This window comes from Dunckerocampus dactyliophorus, chromosome 8, assembly GCF_027744805.1.
Source record: "Dunckerocampus dactyliophorus isolate RoL2022-P2 chromosome 8, RoL_Ddac_1.1, whole genome shotgun sequence".
Lineage (NCBI taxonomy): Eukaryota > Metazoa > Chordata > Actinopteri > Syngnathiformes > Syngnathidae > Dunckerocampus > Dunckerocampus dactyliophorus.
In genome coordinates, this window is record NC_072826.1 from 27,725,332 (window position 1) to 27,739,846 (window position 14,515).

The 14,515-nt window shown below is 36.2% G+C and overlaps 2 protein-coding genes across 2 annotated transcripts; one reads left to right on the forward strand and one right to left on the reverse strand.

The window, feature by feature from the left end:
- Positions 1 to 605: 605 nt before the first annotated feature.
- On the reverse strand, positions 606 to 6,509 carry LOC129186836 (pseudouridylate synthase RPUSD4, mitochondrial-like). The gene is made up of 6 exons (XM_054785502.1): positions 4,799 to 6,509; positions 4,528 to 4,735; positions 4,337 to 4,430; positions 3,024 to 3,174; positions 2,859 to 2,956; positions 606 to 2,776 (listed from the first exon to the last, which is right to left on the reverse strand). The coding sequence occupies exons 1-6, from the start codon at positions 5,211 to 5,213 to the stop codon at positions 2,573 to 2,575; spliced, it is 1,170 nt and encodes a 389-aa protein (XP_054641477.1). The 5' UTR covers positions 5,214 to 6,509; the 3' UTR covers positions 606 to 2,572.
- On the forward strand, positions 5,913 to 13,657 carry LOC129186837 (WD repeat-containing protein 82-like). The gene is made up of 9 exons (XM_054785503.1): positions 5,913 to 6,225; positions 7,513 to 7,613; positions 8,963 to 9,029; positions 10,439 to 10,538; positions 11,515 to 11,631; positions 11,701 to 11,856; positions 11,993 to 12,062; positions 12,142 to 12,284; positions 13,216 to 13,657. Exons 1-9 carry the CDS (start codon positions 6,065 to 6,067, stop codon positions 13,246 to 13,248), a joined length of 948 nt encoding a protein of 315 aa, XP_054641478.1. The 5' UTR covers positions 5,913 to 6,064; the 3' UTR covers positions 13,249 to 13,657.
- The last annotated feature ends 858 nt before the right edge of the window (positions 13,658 to 14,515 follow it).

Below are 14,515 nucleotides of genomic sequence, written 5' to 3' on the forward strand. Positions count from 1 at the left end.
CAGCAGGTATTGCCTGTGAGAAAATACCAATTCCACAACTTTACAGAGTGAAAAATAAAATTACATATTAAAGAAAATATTGCATTATTATAACATTATATAATCATAACATTTGGGGTTTATGTGATCTCCAATAATGTTGACAATAATATCGTTTAGCGTAAATTTGTGGGACAAACGTTTCAAAATGCACCTGCATTGTTTTGTGACGCAGTTAAGTAAAAGTTTGTCCTGCCATATTTGTTTCTTATAAGGCTTTTTTAGGTCTGTGAAAAATGATGCGTTAATGGCAATAAATAATTTATTACCTTAAAATGTTTTGCGTAATTAACGCATGTGCACCATGTCTTTGTTATGATGGCACATAGACACAATAGTGTCCCCACAGTCTGCCGCTCTTTCATAACTTTATTCTGATCTGAACACATCAACAGCAGTGCAATTCCAACACCATGTAGAGTGGTGTGGAAAAAGTGCTTGCCCCCTTCCTGATTTCTTATTTGTTTGCATATTTGTCACACTTAAATGTTTCAGACCATCAAACAAATGTAAATATCAGTCAGTGACAACACAACTGAATACAAAATGCAGTTTTTAAATGTAACTTTTTATTAAGGGAGAAAAAACATCCAAACCTACATGGCCCTGTGTGGGGGAAAAAGTGCCCCCCATTAAAAAATAACTGAGATTGAGATCTATCAGTATGGAAAAGGTTATAAAGCCATTTCTAAAGCTTTGGGACTCCAGCGCACCACAGTGAGAGCCATTATCCACAAATGGCCAAAACATGGAACAGTGGGGAACCTTCCCAGGTGTGGCCGGCCAACCATAAGAGCGCAGCGACGACTCATCCAAGAGGTCACAAAAGACCCACAAAAACATCCAAGAACTGCAGGCCTCACTTGCCTCAGTTAAGGTCAGTGTTCATGACTCCACCATAAGAAAGACACTGGGCAAAAACAGGCTGCATGGCAGAGTTGCAAGACCAAAACCACGGCTGAACAAAAAGAACATTAAGGCTCGTCTCAGTTTTGCCAGAAAACATCTTGATGATCACCAAGACCTTTGGGAAAATACTCTGTGGTCTGACGAGACAAAAGTTGAACTTTTTGGAAGGTGTGTGTCCCATTACATCTGGCGTAAAAGTAACACAGCATTTCAGAAAAAGAACATCACACTAACAGTAAAATATGGTGGTGGTAGTGTGATGGTCTGGGGCTGTTTTGCTGCTTCAGGACCTGGAAGACTTGCTGTGATAAATGGAACCACGAATTCTGCGGTCTACCGAAAAATCTTGAAGGAAAATGTACGGTCATCTGTTGGTGACCTCAAGCTGAAACCTACTTGGGTTTTGCAGCAGGACAATGATCCAAAACACACCAGCAAGTCCACCTCTGAATGGCTTAAGAACAACAAAATGAAGACTTTGGAGTGGCCTAGTCCAAGTCCTGACCTGAATCCTATTGAGATGCTGTGGCATGACCTTAAAAAGGCGCTTCATGCTGGAAAACCCTCCAATGTTGCTGAATGACAACAATTCTGCAAAGATGAGCGGGCCAAAATTCCCCCCCAGCGCTGTAAGAGACTCATTGCAAGTTATCACAAACGCTTGATTGCAGTTGTTGCCGCTAAGGGTGGCCCAACCACTTATTAGATTCTCCAGCTCGCAAACAGTCTCATAGTCCTCCTCAGGACGACACTTTCTCATTGTCACAAGAAAACAACGTCTTAATTGCGTGTATATGTGGTCTAAATAAACAGAAAGACAGAAAAACAATAAGTAAATATTCTTAGCACACACTAGCAGAACTTCTACGGCAGGAGTACATTTTGCTGCATTTAAGTATGCTCGGAAATCCCATGAAATACATCTCCACTCAAAACACTGAATTCAACAAAATATTACGTGGTGTCTTTGACCGCAACTCAGATGTTCTGCTACTATAAAGACTAGATTTTCAGACATGTGGTATCTTTTTAGCATGATAAAATTTTCAATTTCATTTGGAGATGTTAACGGACGCAAATACTGTATATAAAATTCTGTCCTGTCATTTATATTTTTGTTTTAAAAAAAAAAAACAGTCAAAAGGCCCCATTTCTCACACAAATGGTGATTAATCATGATTAATTTGTAAACTGATTAATTTGACCAGAATTTTTAATCATATGACAGCTGTATTCTTTTATTGTACTTTTCTTAAAGTTAATGTTAAAATATCGTCCTATTTTCGTGGACCCAATCTCGGTCGTCTCGGAAGTTGGGTGTCTCCTGAGTCGTGACACCCCGAGTATTCATGCAAGTGAATCAACAGTCCAAAAAAAAACTACTCGCAAAAAGTCACACTTCTGATTCAAGTACTCTTTGCACTCTGTTGTGAGGCAAAATGTACTCTTTTAGAGTAGTGTACACGCCATCCATATTCTCATAACAAATCTAGGAACTGGCCTTTTATGATGCAACCACACATGCATTTACATTCATTTATTAAAAAAAAAAAAAAAGGCAATATAGCATCTAGATCCAATTCAAACAGTCATAGACATAAGGACAAAATAGCAAGAGCAAATGTTATTTGTCATCTTTTTCATTAGGAAATGTTAAATTCAGTTGACTGAGTGTTTGTTTGAAAAATTTAGGCAGCGGGCATGACACCCTGATGGTGGTGTTATCGGGTCCCGGCAGTGTCAGCTGTCGAGCGTGCAAGTGGAGTGGGACGTGCCGGACCTTGCTCTGTTCAAGGCGCAGCTTCCCCAGCACGCGTTCCGGCAGTTTCTGCAGGAGGGATATACGTATTTAATGTTCATATATTATGGCTGCGTGGCAAAAAAGGTTTGCTTTCCATAAATGACACTACCTGTGGTGCCAGTTTGCTCCAGTGCGAGTACTTGTGGTCACCCAAAATGGGGCATGCCAGCGCAAACGCCATATGGACCCTCATCTGGTGCTTCACTCCTGTGGGAAGAAGACACCACATGGATTGGACGCTGCACAGTCTTAAGTATCGTATCAGAGGTCATACCAGTAAGTGCTTGGAGCTCCACAAGGCTGCAGCCAGCGCTGCTGTCCAGGACTCGGTACTTTGTGACGGCAGGAAGGGCTTGGCGATGGCCTCGCATTTTAGTTACACCACTGCCTTCTTCGTTCATTCTGTAGACAGGGCTTAAAGCCATCTGAAACGGAATGGAATGTGACGAAAACGACCGTGTTGGCCACGGGTGTCCAAACTTTTTCTACCGAGTGCCACATACTAAAAACTGAAAGGATGCAAGGGCCATTTTTGTAAAAAAAAAATAATTTTTTCTGTAATATTTCAACTCTATCTTGGAGAGTTAGGAAAAATAAAATAGAATAACAACAAATAAACATGTAACATATCAATTTCAATAATAAATAATAATAATACATAATAAGTCCAGTCCGTTGTGTTTTTACCACTCCCCCTCTGTTGTGTTGAAAAGTCGCATGGCGTGGGGGAGGAATGATCTGCTCATTCTGTCGGTGGAGCAGAGCAGTGATAGTAATCTGCCAATGAAACTGCTCTTCTGTCGGGAGACGATGCTGTGCATTGGATGATGACAGTGACAGTGACATTTTCCTCATCATATTACGAGTGTATTCTCGTAAAATGTATACTTTTTCCCCCTCTTAATATTTTGATTTTATTCTTGTAAAATGACAGCTGTTTTTTTTTCAAATTTCAACTTTCTTTTTGTAATTTGTTTTCTCGTAATTATGACATTATCCCCATAAGGCTTCATGGTTATTATTACAAACTTTTTTGGCAACCTAATTTTCCAAAAATGACAACTTTATTTGCTGTTTGTTTAACATAATATGATTTTAAAACCTCCTTTCAATATTAATTTTTCAAAACAACTTTTTCTCGTTAGATTACAACTTTTGATTGTATTCTTGTAACAAATGTTTTTTTTCCGGTCTAAACTTTCTTCTTGTGCATTATTTCTCATAATTATGACTTTATTCCCATAATACTTTGACTTTATTTGTGTTCTAACATTTTCGGGAGCCTAATTTTCCAAAAACTACAACTTTATTTGTTGCTGTTTGTTTTTCATAATATTATGCCCTTAAATACTTTAAAGCCTTTCAATGGTAATTTGTCAAACCGACACTTTCTCGTTAGATTTAAACTTTTTTCCCTTAATATTTGTACCTTTTTTTTTTTTATTACTGCTGATTTATTTTTTAAATTTAGTTTCCTTGATAATTATACTTTTCGAATGTGCCGCGGGCTGCAAATGGCCCCCGGGGCCGCACTTTGTACACCTCTGGTGTAGCCGATAATCATACCGGTAAGGTGAGTTGGCCTACCTTGAAGTGAGGTTGGGAACCAGTGACTTCTCTTTCTATCATGGGAATGTCGATCATGCCCTCAGACGGCACCGGTACACCCACTGTGACGATCCTGAGGAGCGACGGTGGCCAATACATAGACTTTTTACTACTTAAATACATTTATGTCATTTGAAGATGATCAAATTTGTTCCCCAAGTGAAACTTACCAATATTTTCTCTGCACTTGATTATTTCTGTGGAGTTCTTGTATGTGCTCCACTGCTTTTTCACTCTTCGCCAAGAGGAGAACACCAGTCACCTCCTTCTCCAGTCCCAGACATGGCAGCAGCTGAGAGTCAGACCTGACCTTCATCCCGTCCATCATTTTGGACAGGACGGGAAGCACAGAGGAGATAGACGTCTCCCCGCTAGAATCTGACAATAGATGCCGCTTAACACCACTTAAAAGCAAAAGTGAGTGCAGTGAATTTTGGTTACCTCTGACGGGAACGTCGTAGGGTTTGTTGACAAGGACCACGTGCTGGTTCTGGTACAACACGCTTCTGCTGAGGTGCTTCGCCAGCACGTTGGGATGAACATTCTGAAGCTGCAGACTGAACTTTTTCAACTCCAAGACCTTCTTCTGCACGCCGAACACCGGGGCTTCAGCCGCCTGGGCATTGGACTTCTCCTGCTGGAGCTTTCGGGCCAGGTCTATGGCTCGAAGCCGACGTTTCTCTCCGTTGTCGGCGGCTGGAGCTTGCTTTGCGGCGACAGTAGCCTGACCCCGGCTGAGGCACGATGCCGCCGCCGAACACCGGCGACAACTTGTCCGTGTTTTTACGAGTGATATGAAGGTGTTCAAACCGGAGCTCCAGTTACCCGTTAATAAAGTTCTTCTACAGCTGTTCATCGTGTCAGTTTAAACCGCACAACATCGCAAGTAAACAACATTAACATTGGTCACAAGATAGCCTAGCATTTAGCTACTTCCGGGTTATTCCTTCCAGAGTAAATATTTTGTCGTAAAGTATTTAAAACCGCAATAACATCGTACTATGCAGTATTTTTCGTAACTACTCGTAAATTATTGCTGCATTAGAAATATAAAGACAGAAACCAGAATTGATCTTTTAATCGAACACTAGCTACAATACATTATAAGAAATATATCCAATAATATCCTGGCATAGCTTCATTTTTTGTTGTTTGTATTGTTTTATAGAGAAAACGAACACTTAATTGTATATTTACAGTTTGTCCAATTTGCGCAGTTAATTTGATATTTACCCAGTAACTGAAATTGAAAATACAAACAATTGAAAAAGAAAATAATATGATATAGATTATAGAATTAAAATAATATTTAACTGATATCATATAAAGGATGGAGCATCATTTATTTGTAGTGATCGAGAGTATTTATGACCTTCAAAATTTGTTTTACTCCTTTTACTTCCTGTTTTGTGACGTCATTTTCTGGTATTTTCTGGTAGGCTTGTTTTGGTGACAGAAAAAGCCCGCTGTCCATAATGTTAGCCAAACCGAAAAGGTCCCACCTTTTTACGACATAGCTGTAACCACATCAAACATACTAATGGCTAAAGCACATTTTTGGAGGGATAGATTGTTGGCCGATAGATGTATCCCAAAATGAATGTTATGCTCGACAGTACCTTGAAACAATGGACCAAATAAGGCAAAGAACCACGCACATTATCGCGTAAATTGTTTTTAATTTTATATGCGCTGACATTGTGAAACATGAAGCTCACGGACAGCGCGTTAAGGAGCTTCAGGGTTGCAAGGACCTACCGAGAAAATTCCGAGAAAGTCAATTGTTTAGACTACAGTCCAAACGGCGAAAATGCCATCTCAAGCAGCGACGACGACCGCATTGTGTTGTATGACATTGTCCGAGGAAAGTAAGTAAGCACTGGGAATGTCCACCTCTCATACTTCTATCTAAAACACTACACTGTGTGTGACTGAGCCATTGAACAATGTGTTTGTTCTCGTGTTTATTATCGTGCCTGGTAGTTTGTCGGGGTGGGCGGCACTGCAAATTTTGGCATCGATCCGAATCCAAATAAATCCGGTTTGGCTTTGCCAATACTGATACTGTTGTGGATACTTTTTACGTTAAAATGTTTGATACATTTAATGATTTTGCCTTTAATTTGTTGCTCGTGAGTATAATCAGAATAAAACACAGACTAAGCAAAAACTACTTTTGGCTCTCATTCACGTCCTTTTTATTTATCATATAGTCAGTTAGACTTAGTTGTTTTTGTATGTCAGTTTTATTTAGACTAAAACGACAATTTATTCAAACACTACATAATTATATAATTATGACAGTTTTATTCTCATTCTCTCATTAACTAAGGCATTATCGTACAATTTTAATTTTTCGTAATATTACAACTTTTTTCTCGATGACAGCAGTTTTAATTCTTCTAGTATTACAACTTTTTTAAAGAAAAAAAAAGCCCAATGTAATTCTTGTAATATTACATTTTTTTCATTAAAAACTTTAAAAAAGGTTTTAACACTATAAGAATTCAATTGTATTTTTTAAAGAAAAAAAAGCCCAATGTAATTCTTGTAATATTACATTTTTTTTCTTTAAAAAATACAATTTAATTCTTATAGTGTTAAAACCTTTTTTCTTAAAAAAAATAAGCACAATTTAATTATTGTATTACATTTTTTTCCGATAAAAAAAATAAAATTTTATTCTATAGTATTACAACTTTTTTCTTTAAAAAAAAAAACCCAAAAAACATTCTTGTAATATTACATTTTTTTCTTAAAAAAATACAATTGAATTCTTTTAGTATTAACTTTTTTCTAAAAAAAAAAAAAAAAACATACACAATTTAATCCTTGTAATATTACATTTTTTTCTTTGAAAATAATACAATTTAATTCTTACAGTATTATAACTTTATTTAAAAAAAAGCACATTTTAATTATGTTAATTTTTTTCTTTAAAAAAATACAATTTAATTCTTATAGTGTTACTACTTTTTCTAAATAAAAAAAGCACATTTTAATTCTTGTAATATTACAGATGTTTCTTTAAAAAAATAGAATAAACATAAATTGTGGCTAATAATAAAATGAAAGTGTGGTTACGTGTTGTTTTCATTGTAGTATTGATGTCAGATTATGTTACATTTCTATTTTGCTGATGTTTTTAATACCAGGCCCATTCAGACCCTGTACAGCAAGAAGTATGGTGTAGACCTGATCCGTTACACACATGGAGATTCCCAGAACGTCATCTACACTTCCAATAAACTGGATGGTAACGTAGCACAACAATACATAGAAGTAGTAGTAGTAGCGATTGACTGTATTTCAGATTCCACATACTGTACGGTATTTTTTATACTTTTATCGTGCACTACTGTCTTATGTTTAACTCATCCATCAGCATTGCACTTTTATCTGCTATTGTTTTTGCACTTGTACATTTTTTTTTACTGTACTACTGCCATTTGCACATAATATAATGGAAATTTCTTTGAAATATAAATATTATGAATAGGGGTGAGAAGAAGACAAGATTTTAACATGAATTTAAAGAAAAGTACAATGAAAAAAGCCGAGTCGCAAAACAATGCAGGTGCGTTTTGAAATGTTTGTCTCACAAATTGACAATAAACAGTATTATTGTCAACATTCTTTGAGACCAAAAAAACCCACTGATGTTATGATAATACAGTATATAGTAGTAATATGTCATAATAATGCAATACTTTCTTTAATATGCCATTTTTCACTCTGTAAAGTTGTGCAATTGGCATTTGTGGCATGTATTTTCTCCCAGTCAATACCTGTCCCGGCCTGTCTGTCAAACATTTGCAGCATTTATTGAAATGCTGGCTTTTCAACTGTATTAAATGGCAGCGTTTCTTTTGCAATGTCTTTCTGTGAACACGCGTAATTCTGCGCTGTTCCGTTGTATTTGCTGTATTTACTTCCCGACCAAACGTCTCAGTGGGTGCTGACTGTCGGGACGAAGGTTCTTCTGGTGTTTTGTTGCCTTTTATGTTGCTGCTACCACCTTGGCATACTGGCTCATTCGTGTTGGAGGGCTGACCTTGCTCATTATTAATATTCCCACGTGGGGGGCTGTGGCATTTGGCTTTGCAGGCACCTTTTTCCCTCCTAACTTCTACTGCGTTACCTTGCATTGCTCCCCATGAAGCGCCACTCTTTTGCTTTGTGTGTATGCTAGCGGCCCCGCCTCCCCCTACAGAAACAAAGCGACTATATGACTGACACAAGGTCTCATTCTGTCCAATGTTGTTCTATGAAGCGTCTACTTGCTGAAAGCAATGCACAACTTGAACCCTCTTCTAGCCGGTTATTCATATTTATGGTGTGATGCGTTTATTTTATTATCGCGATGCAGTTTTTGTCGGAACGAGAACTCTTGTCACGTTTTAATCTCGCAAGATCTTGTGACACAAAACCTTGTGACACCCCTAATTATTATTTTTATTGTATAAGTATAGACTCTACATTCGCTACACGCCAGGTTTCAGTTATTCTTGTTGTCTGACCTGCACGTTTAGGGCAATGGACACTGTATTAAAGAAAAAAAAATAAATATGAAAATATTTTCAAATGTTTCTTTGTGACCTGCAGATACGATCCGCTATCTGTCGCTGACTGACAACAAGTACATCAGATATTTCCGAGGTCACACTGCAAGGTGAGTTGTGAGTCAAGTACAATCTGTTTTATTTACTGTTGAAGTCTTTTTCTTCATTTTGGTCAAAACTAACAGAATGTTTCCTGCCTAAAATGTGTGGGTTTTTTTTTTTTTTTCAATTTAATACAGTGGTGTGAAAAAGTGTTTACCCCTTCCTGGTTTCTTTTTTTTTTGCATGTTTGTCACACTTAAATGTTTCAGATCATCAAACAAATGTAAATATTAGTCAATGACAACACAACTGAACACAAAATGCAGTTTTTAAATGAAACTTTTTATTATTAAGGGAAAAAAAATCCAAAGCTACATGGCCCCGTGTGAAAAAGTGATTGCCCCCTAAACCTAATAACTGGTTGGGCCACACTTAGAAGCAACAACTGCAATCAAGTGTTTGCCATAACTTGCAATGAGTCTCTTACAGCGCTGTGGAGGAATTTTGGCCCACTCATCTTTGCAGAATTGTTGTCATTCAGCCACATTGGAGGGTTTTCCAGCATGAAGCGCCTTTTTAAGGTCATGCCACAGCATCTCAATAGGATTCAGGTCAGGACTTGGACTAGGCCACTCCAAAGTCTTCATTTTGTTTTTCTTCAGCCATTCAGAGGTGGACTTGCTGGTGTGTTTTGGATCATTGTCCTGCTGCAGAACCCAAGTTGCTTTCAGCTTGAGGTCACCATCAGATGGCCGGACATTCTCCTTTAGCAGAATTCATGGTTCTATTTATCACAGCAAGTCTTCCAGATCCTGAAGCAGCAAAACAGCCCCAGACCATCACACTACCACCACCATATTTTACTGTTCTTTTTCTGAAATGCTGTGTTACTTTTATGCCAAATGAAATGGGACACACACCTTCCAAAAAGTTCAACTTTTGTCTCGTCAGACCACAGAGTATTTTCCCAAAGGTCTTGGGGATCATCATGATGTTTTCTGGCAAAATTGAGACGAGCCTTAATGTTCTTTTTGTTCAGCAGTGGTTTTGGTGTTTGAACTCTGCCATGCAGGCTGTTTTTGCCCAGTGTCTTTCTTATGGTGGAGTGATGAACACTGACCTTAACTGAGGCAAGTGAGGCCTGCCGTTCTTTGGATGTTGTTGTGGGGTCTTTTGTGACCTCTTGGATTAGTCGTCACTGCGCTCTTGGGGTCATTTTGGCTCGACGGCCACTCCTGGGAAGGTTCATTTTCGCCATTTGGGGCCATGTAGGTTTGGATTTTTTTCTCCCTTAATAATAAAAAGTTTCATGTAAAAACTGCGTTTTGTGTTCAGTTGTGTTGTCATTGACTAATATTTAAATTAGTTTGATGACCTGAAACATTTAAGTGTGACAAACATACAAAAAAATAAGAAATCAGGAAGGCGGCAAACACTTTTTCACACCACTATGTTTCTTCCCGATGCTGCTTTCCAGAGTTATTGCTCTGTCCATGTCACCAGTGGAAGACATGTTCATATCAGGATCCCTGGATAAGACCATACGCATCTGGGATCTGCGCTCTGAGAACTCTCAGGTGAGTAATACAGTGTGAAAGCGCACACACACACGAGCAAACCAGTCCTGATATAACAACAGTAAAATACATACAAATATATTAGATATTCAAAAGCAATACGGATTAAAATGAGAAAACAATTCTGTGATTCATATGCAGTCATATATTTGTATATTTCTATGGTTATTGTAACAAAAATAAAAAAAATCATAATATTAATAATGTGCATATAAATACTTGAAACATATGAGATATTAAAACATCTAATATACAACAAATACATCCTGTTATTTATTTGCATTTATAATGATTATATCTTTTTCTGACTACATCAAAGAATAATAAATAAATAAAATAATAATGTCATGAATAATAATAACATGCATATAAATGTTTGGAACATCAGATATTGAAAAATATATTTCTTATTTTTTGTAATTTATTTGCATTCATACGGTAACACAACATTTCTGTGATTACATATGAATATAATTGGAATATTTATCAATAGGCATGTCAATATTTGAAACATATCAGATATCGAAATATCAATATAATTAATATATTATAATGTATATATATTTTTTTACAATTAATTTGCATTTATACAATAACGATATTTCTGAGATTACATATTCTGAATCCAATTGAAATATATATTAATACCATGCATATAAACACTTATACGCATATCAGATGTTCATCTCTTATACAAAATGTTATATTTTTGCAATTTATTTATTATTACAATTATTACAATTTATATTATTATTTATTTTATTTTTAGGGTAGTTTTTAGCCTTTTTTACGTCCTTTACAGCATGTCTCACCTTACAAAGCGTTTATCTTGCCTGAGTTGGCTTCCTTTTTTTCCAGTGCAACCTCAATTAAGATAAACCTTTCACAAGAATTCACAATTCAGTAAGAGTTTGACTGAACTCAATGCAACCCCAGTGCAGGACTATTACTATCATGAAGTATTTGTGTTTTTCAGGGTCTAACAGACCCCCTGGGCAGACCTATTTGTTCCTTTGACCCAGACGGGCTCATTTTTGCCGTGGGGGTGGAATCGCAGACCATTAAGCTGTATGACGTGCGCGCCTTCGACAAGGTACCTTGCATGGAAATGGAGTCAGTAAGACGTCGTGAATGTTGAATCGGGATTTGTTGCGGTGCAAAGGGTCCGTTTAAGTCGTTCGAGCTGAGGCTGCATCGGAACTGCGTCTGGAGCGGGCTGAAGTTCAGCAACGACGGCAAGCAGATTCTCATCTCCACCAACGGAGGGATGATTTGCATCCTCAATGCTTTCAGTGGAGATATGATGCACACGTTCTCCGTAAGGCCACAAAGCTCACGTCACGCTTTTATTGGTTTCCAGCAACTTGCTACGCATGCTTACACTTTATTCAAGACGGATAAATACACACAGGAGTGGAAATGTGATGCTGAAGTATGTTCTTGCTGATGTGAAGGGCTACAACAACAGCAGAGGTTTAACCCTGGAGGCGTGCTTCACCCCGGACTCCCAGTTTGTGATGATAGGTCATCTCCTCTGCTTCATATATTCTTCTGCCTCCGTGAGATGTGTGCCTTGCGACAACCTCTCTCCTCGTGCTTTTAGGCTCCGAGGATGGGAGAGTCCATGTTTGGAATACTGACAACGGGATGAAGGTGGCTGTGCTGGACGGGAAACATCCAGGGCCCATCAGCGCCATCCAGTTTAACCCCAGATACATGACCTTTGCCACCGCCTGCACCAACATGGTGAGATGATGCACCGTGGACGCAAACCATTGGGACAAATACCGTAAATGCTCTCATTATAGCCGGGATGTTAATTGGAAGCAGGTGATAAGTGGTGAGACATGGTGGCCCGTGGGTCTGGACAGATACGCAAAAGCTATTACTAAAATTAATCAATTAGAACTATTTCACAAATATTTTATAATTTGTATAATTTTACAAATATTTTTAAATTTAATCAAATTTTTTTATATAAATACAAATGCTAAAATTAGTCAATTAAAATATGTATTACTATTATAAATAGTATTTATTCACATTATATATGAATAAATATTTTTCTTTCAATTTATTAATAATATAAATACATTAATAATATAAGTAAAAATATTAAAATGTATCCATTAAAAATAAAATATGTATCCATATTATGTGTGTATAATATGTATTCAAATTATATTGTGTGTATATGAATAAATATTTTCTTTTAATTGTCATGTTTGTATTTGTAGTCAATTTTATAAGTTCACAGCAGCAAGAGAACCGATGTTGTAATAGCCAACTGCTCAGCCAGCATTTATAGCGCTGATGATGTTCATTGTGAACAACAGTGCGGCAAAGCGCAACATGCATGACTTTCACAACAACCGCATTGCAACATTTGAAAGCGCACGCAGAGCTAGACACTTCAAATCTTGTGGAGTTAATACATTGTGACATCGGGAGGAGATTTCCTACAGCCACAGCTGCCAATGTTTTTTGACCTGGCGCTAATAAGTGACCCTGGCGGTTATAGACCAGACACCCGGTGACAAAAGGAGGCGGTAAATTGAATAGAGCTGTTAATTGGAGCATTTACGGCAGCTGTACTGCTATTTTTCATTCTTATGTTAGTTTATACTGTATTGCGATTCAGGTTGGTTCTAATTCTCTCTTGTTGGACTCTTCACAGACATTTTGGCTCCCAATCCTTGACGACACGTAAAAGACGCGACGGAGATTTCACATCTAACTATTTTACACTATTTTATTTGACTTTTTAAATTATTTTTTTTATTTTTTACATTACAGCAGTTTTTAACTCGGGTTGATGTTGGCTAAAGTCATGTACTGTAAGTTGTATTTTTATCGGTTTCGCCCTGCCCCAAAATGATTTTTAGCTTATTCATGTCTTTTTTTTAACAATATTTTTTAATGTTTTAACATCAGTGTTTTATTATATTGTCAGCTGCTTTTGATGACAAATAAAGTTGATTTTTTTAATTTTTATTTTGGGATAATCCAGGACGACTCTACCTACTCTTACTGGACAACATACATATTCAAATAGTTCACAAAAAATATGATCAGATATTTTGTAACATAAAATATTACAAAATAAAATAAGGCAATAAATTACAAAATAAGAAGTTAAACACATATATGCTAAAATATTTTGTAATAAAATATTACAAAATAAAAACTAGCAACAAATTACACGTACATAATTTTGTATATTATTTTATATTACAAAGTATTAACTAAATATTTTGCTCATATACAGTAATTTGCAGTTATTTTATTTGGTAATATTTTAAAAATATTTGTCTATTGCTAAATTAAAAAAAAATGCAATAAAGTACACATATCCATGTACATAGAATTGATTGCTAATTTGTTTACATTTTGTAATATTTTATAATTTAGTAGTACTTTTCCTGGTTAAATCAAACTAAAATAAAACAGTATAAAATGATCTGTTATTCCAATATCTTGGTTGGCCTACAACACATTCTAAAAAGATAATTTCACAAGAAAAAAAAACAGCAAAAATGGAAACACCAGCAGTAATTTTACAAGAATAAAGTCAAAATATTAAGAGAGAAAGGTCGTCATCTAATGAGAAAAAAGCTGAAATTTTCAAGGAATAACATTGTAACATTATGAAGAAATATAACATCTTATTTACGTTTTAGTAGCATAAAATTGAAATATTAAAGAAAAAGTACATTTAATTTTTTAAAGTAATATTATGAGAAACAAAACAAAAAGTAATTTTTGGACGAAATGTTTTGAAAATAAAGTCAAAATATTGGAATAAAGTCATAATTAAGAAAAAATTTACAAGAAAGTTGAAATAGAAAGTTTGGGTTTTTTTAAACAGCAACAGCAGAAATGAAAAAAAGATCACATTTTAAGATAATAAAGTCAAAATATTAAAGTTATATTCTGACAAAAAAAGTCCCAATTTTGTGAGAAAAAACTCATACGAG

What these genes read in the sequence shown, in the direction of transcription:
- LOC129186836 (XM_054785502.1), bottom strand. Translation starts at nt 5,213, where the DNA reads ATGAACAGCTGTAGAAGAACTTTATTAACGGGTAACTGGAGCTCCGGT. An exon ending in CAAGTGCAGAGAAAATATTG is followed by an intron (nt 4,431 to 4,527) that starts GTAAGTTTCACT and finishes GTCGCTCCTCAG; the next exon opens with GATCGTCACAGTGGGTGTAC. An exon ending in GGAGCAAACTGGCACCACAG is followed by an intron (nt 2,777 to 2,858) that starts GTAGTGTCATTT and finishes TCCCTCCTGCAG; the next exon opens with AAACTGCCGGAACGCGTGCT.
- LOC129186837 (XM_054785503.1), top strand. Translation starts at nt 6,065, where the DNA reads ATGAAGCTCACGGACAGCGCGTTAAGGAGCTTCAGGGTTGCAAGGACC. An exon ending in CTCCCAGTTTGTGATGATAG is followed by an intron (nt 12,063 to 12,141) that starts GTCATCTCCTCT and finishes TCGTGCTTTTAG; the next exon opens with GCTCCGAGGATGGGAGAGTC. An exon ending in CCACCGCCTGCACCAACATG is followed by an intron (nt 12,285 to 13,215) that starts GTGAGATGATGC and finishes GACTCTTCACAG; the next exon opens with ACATTTTGGCTCCCAATCCT.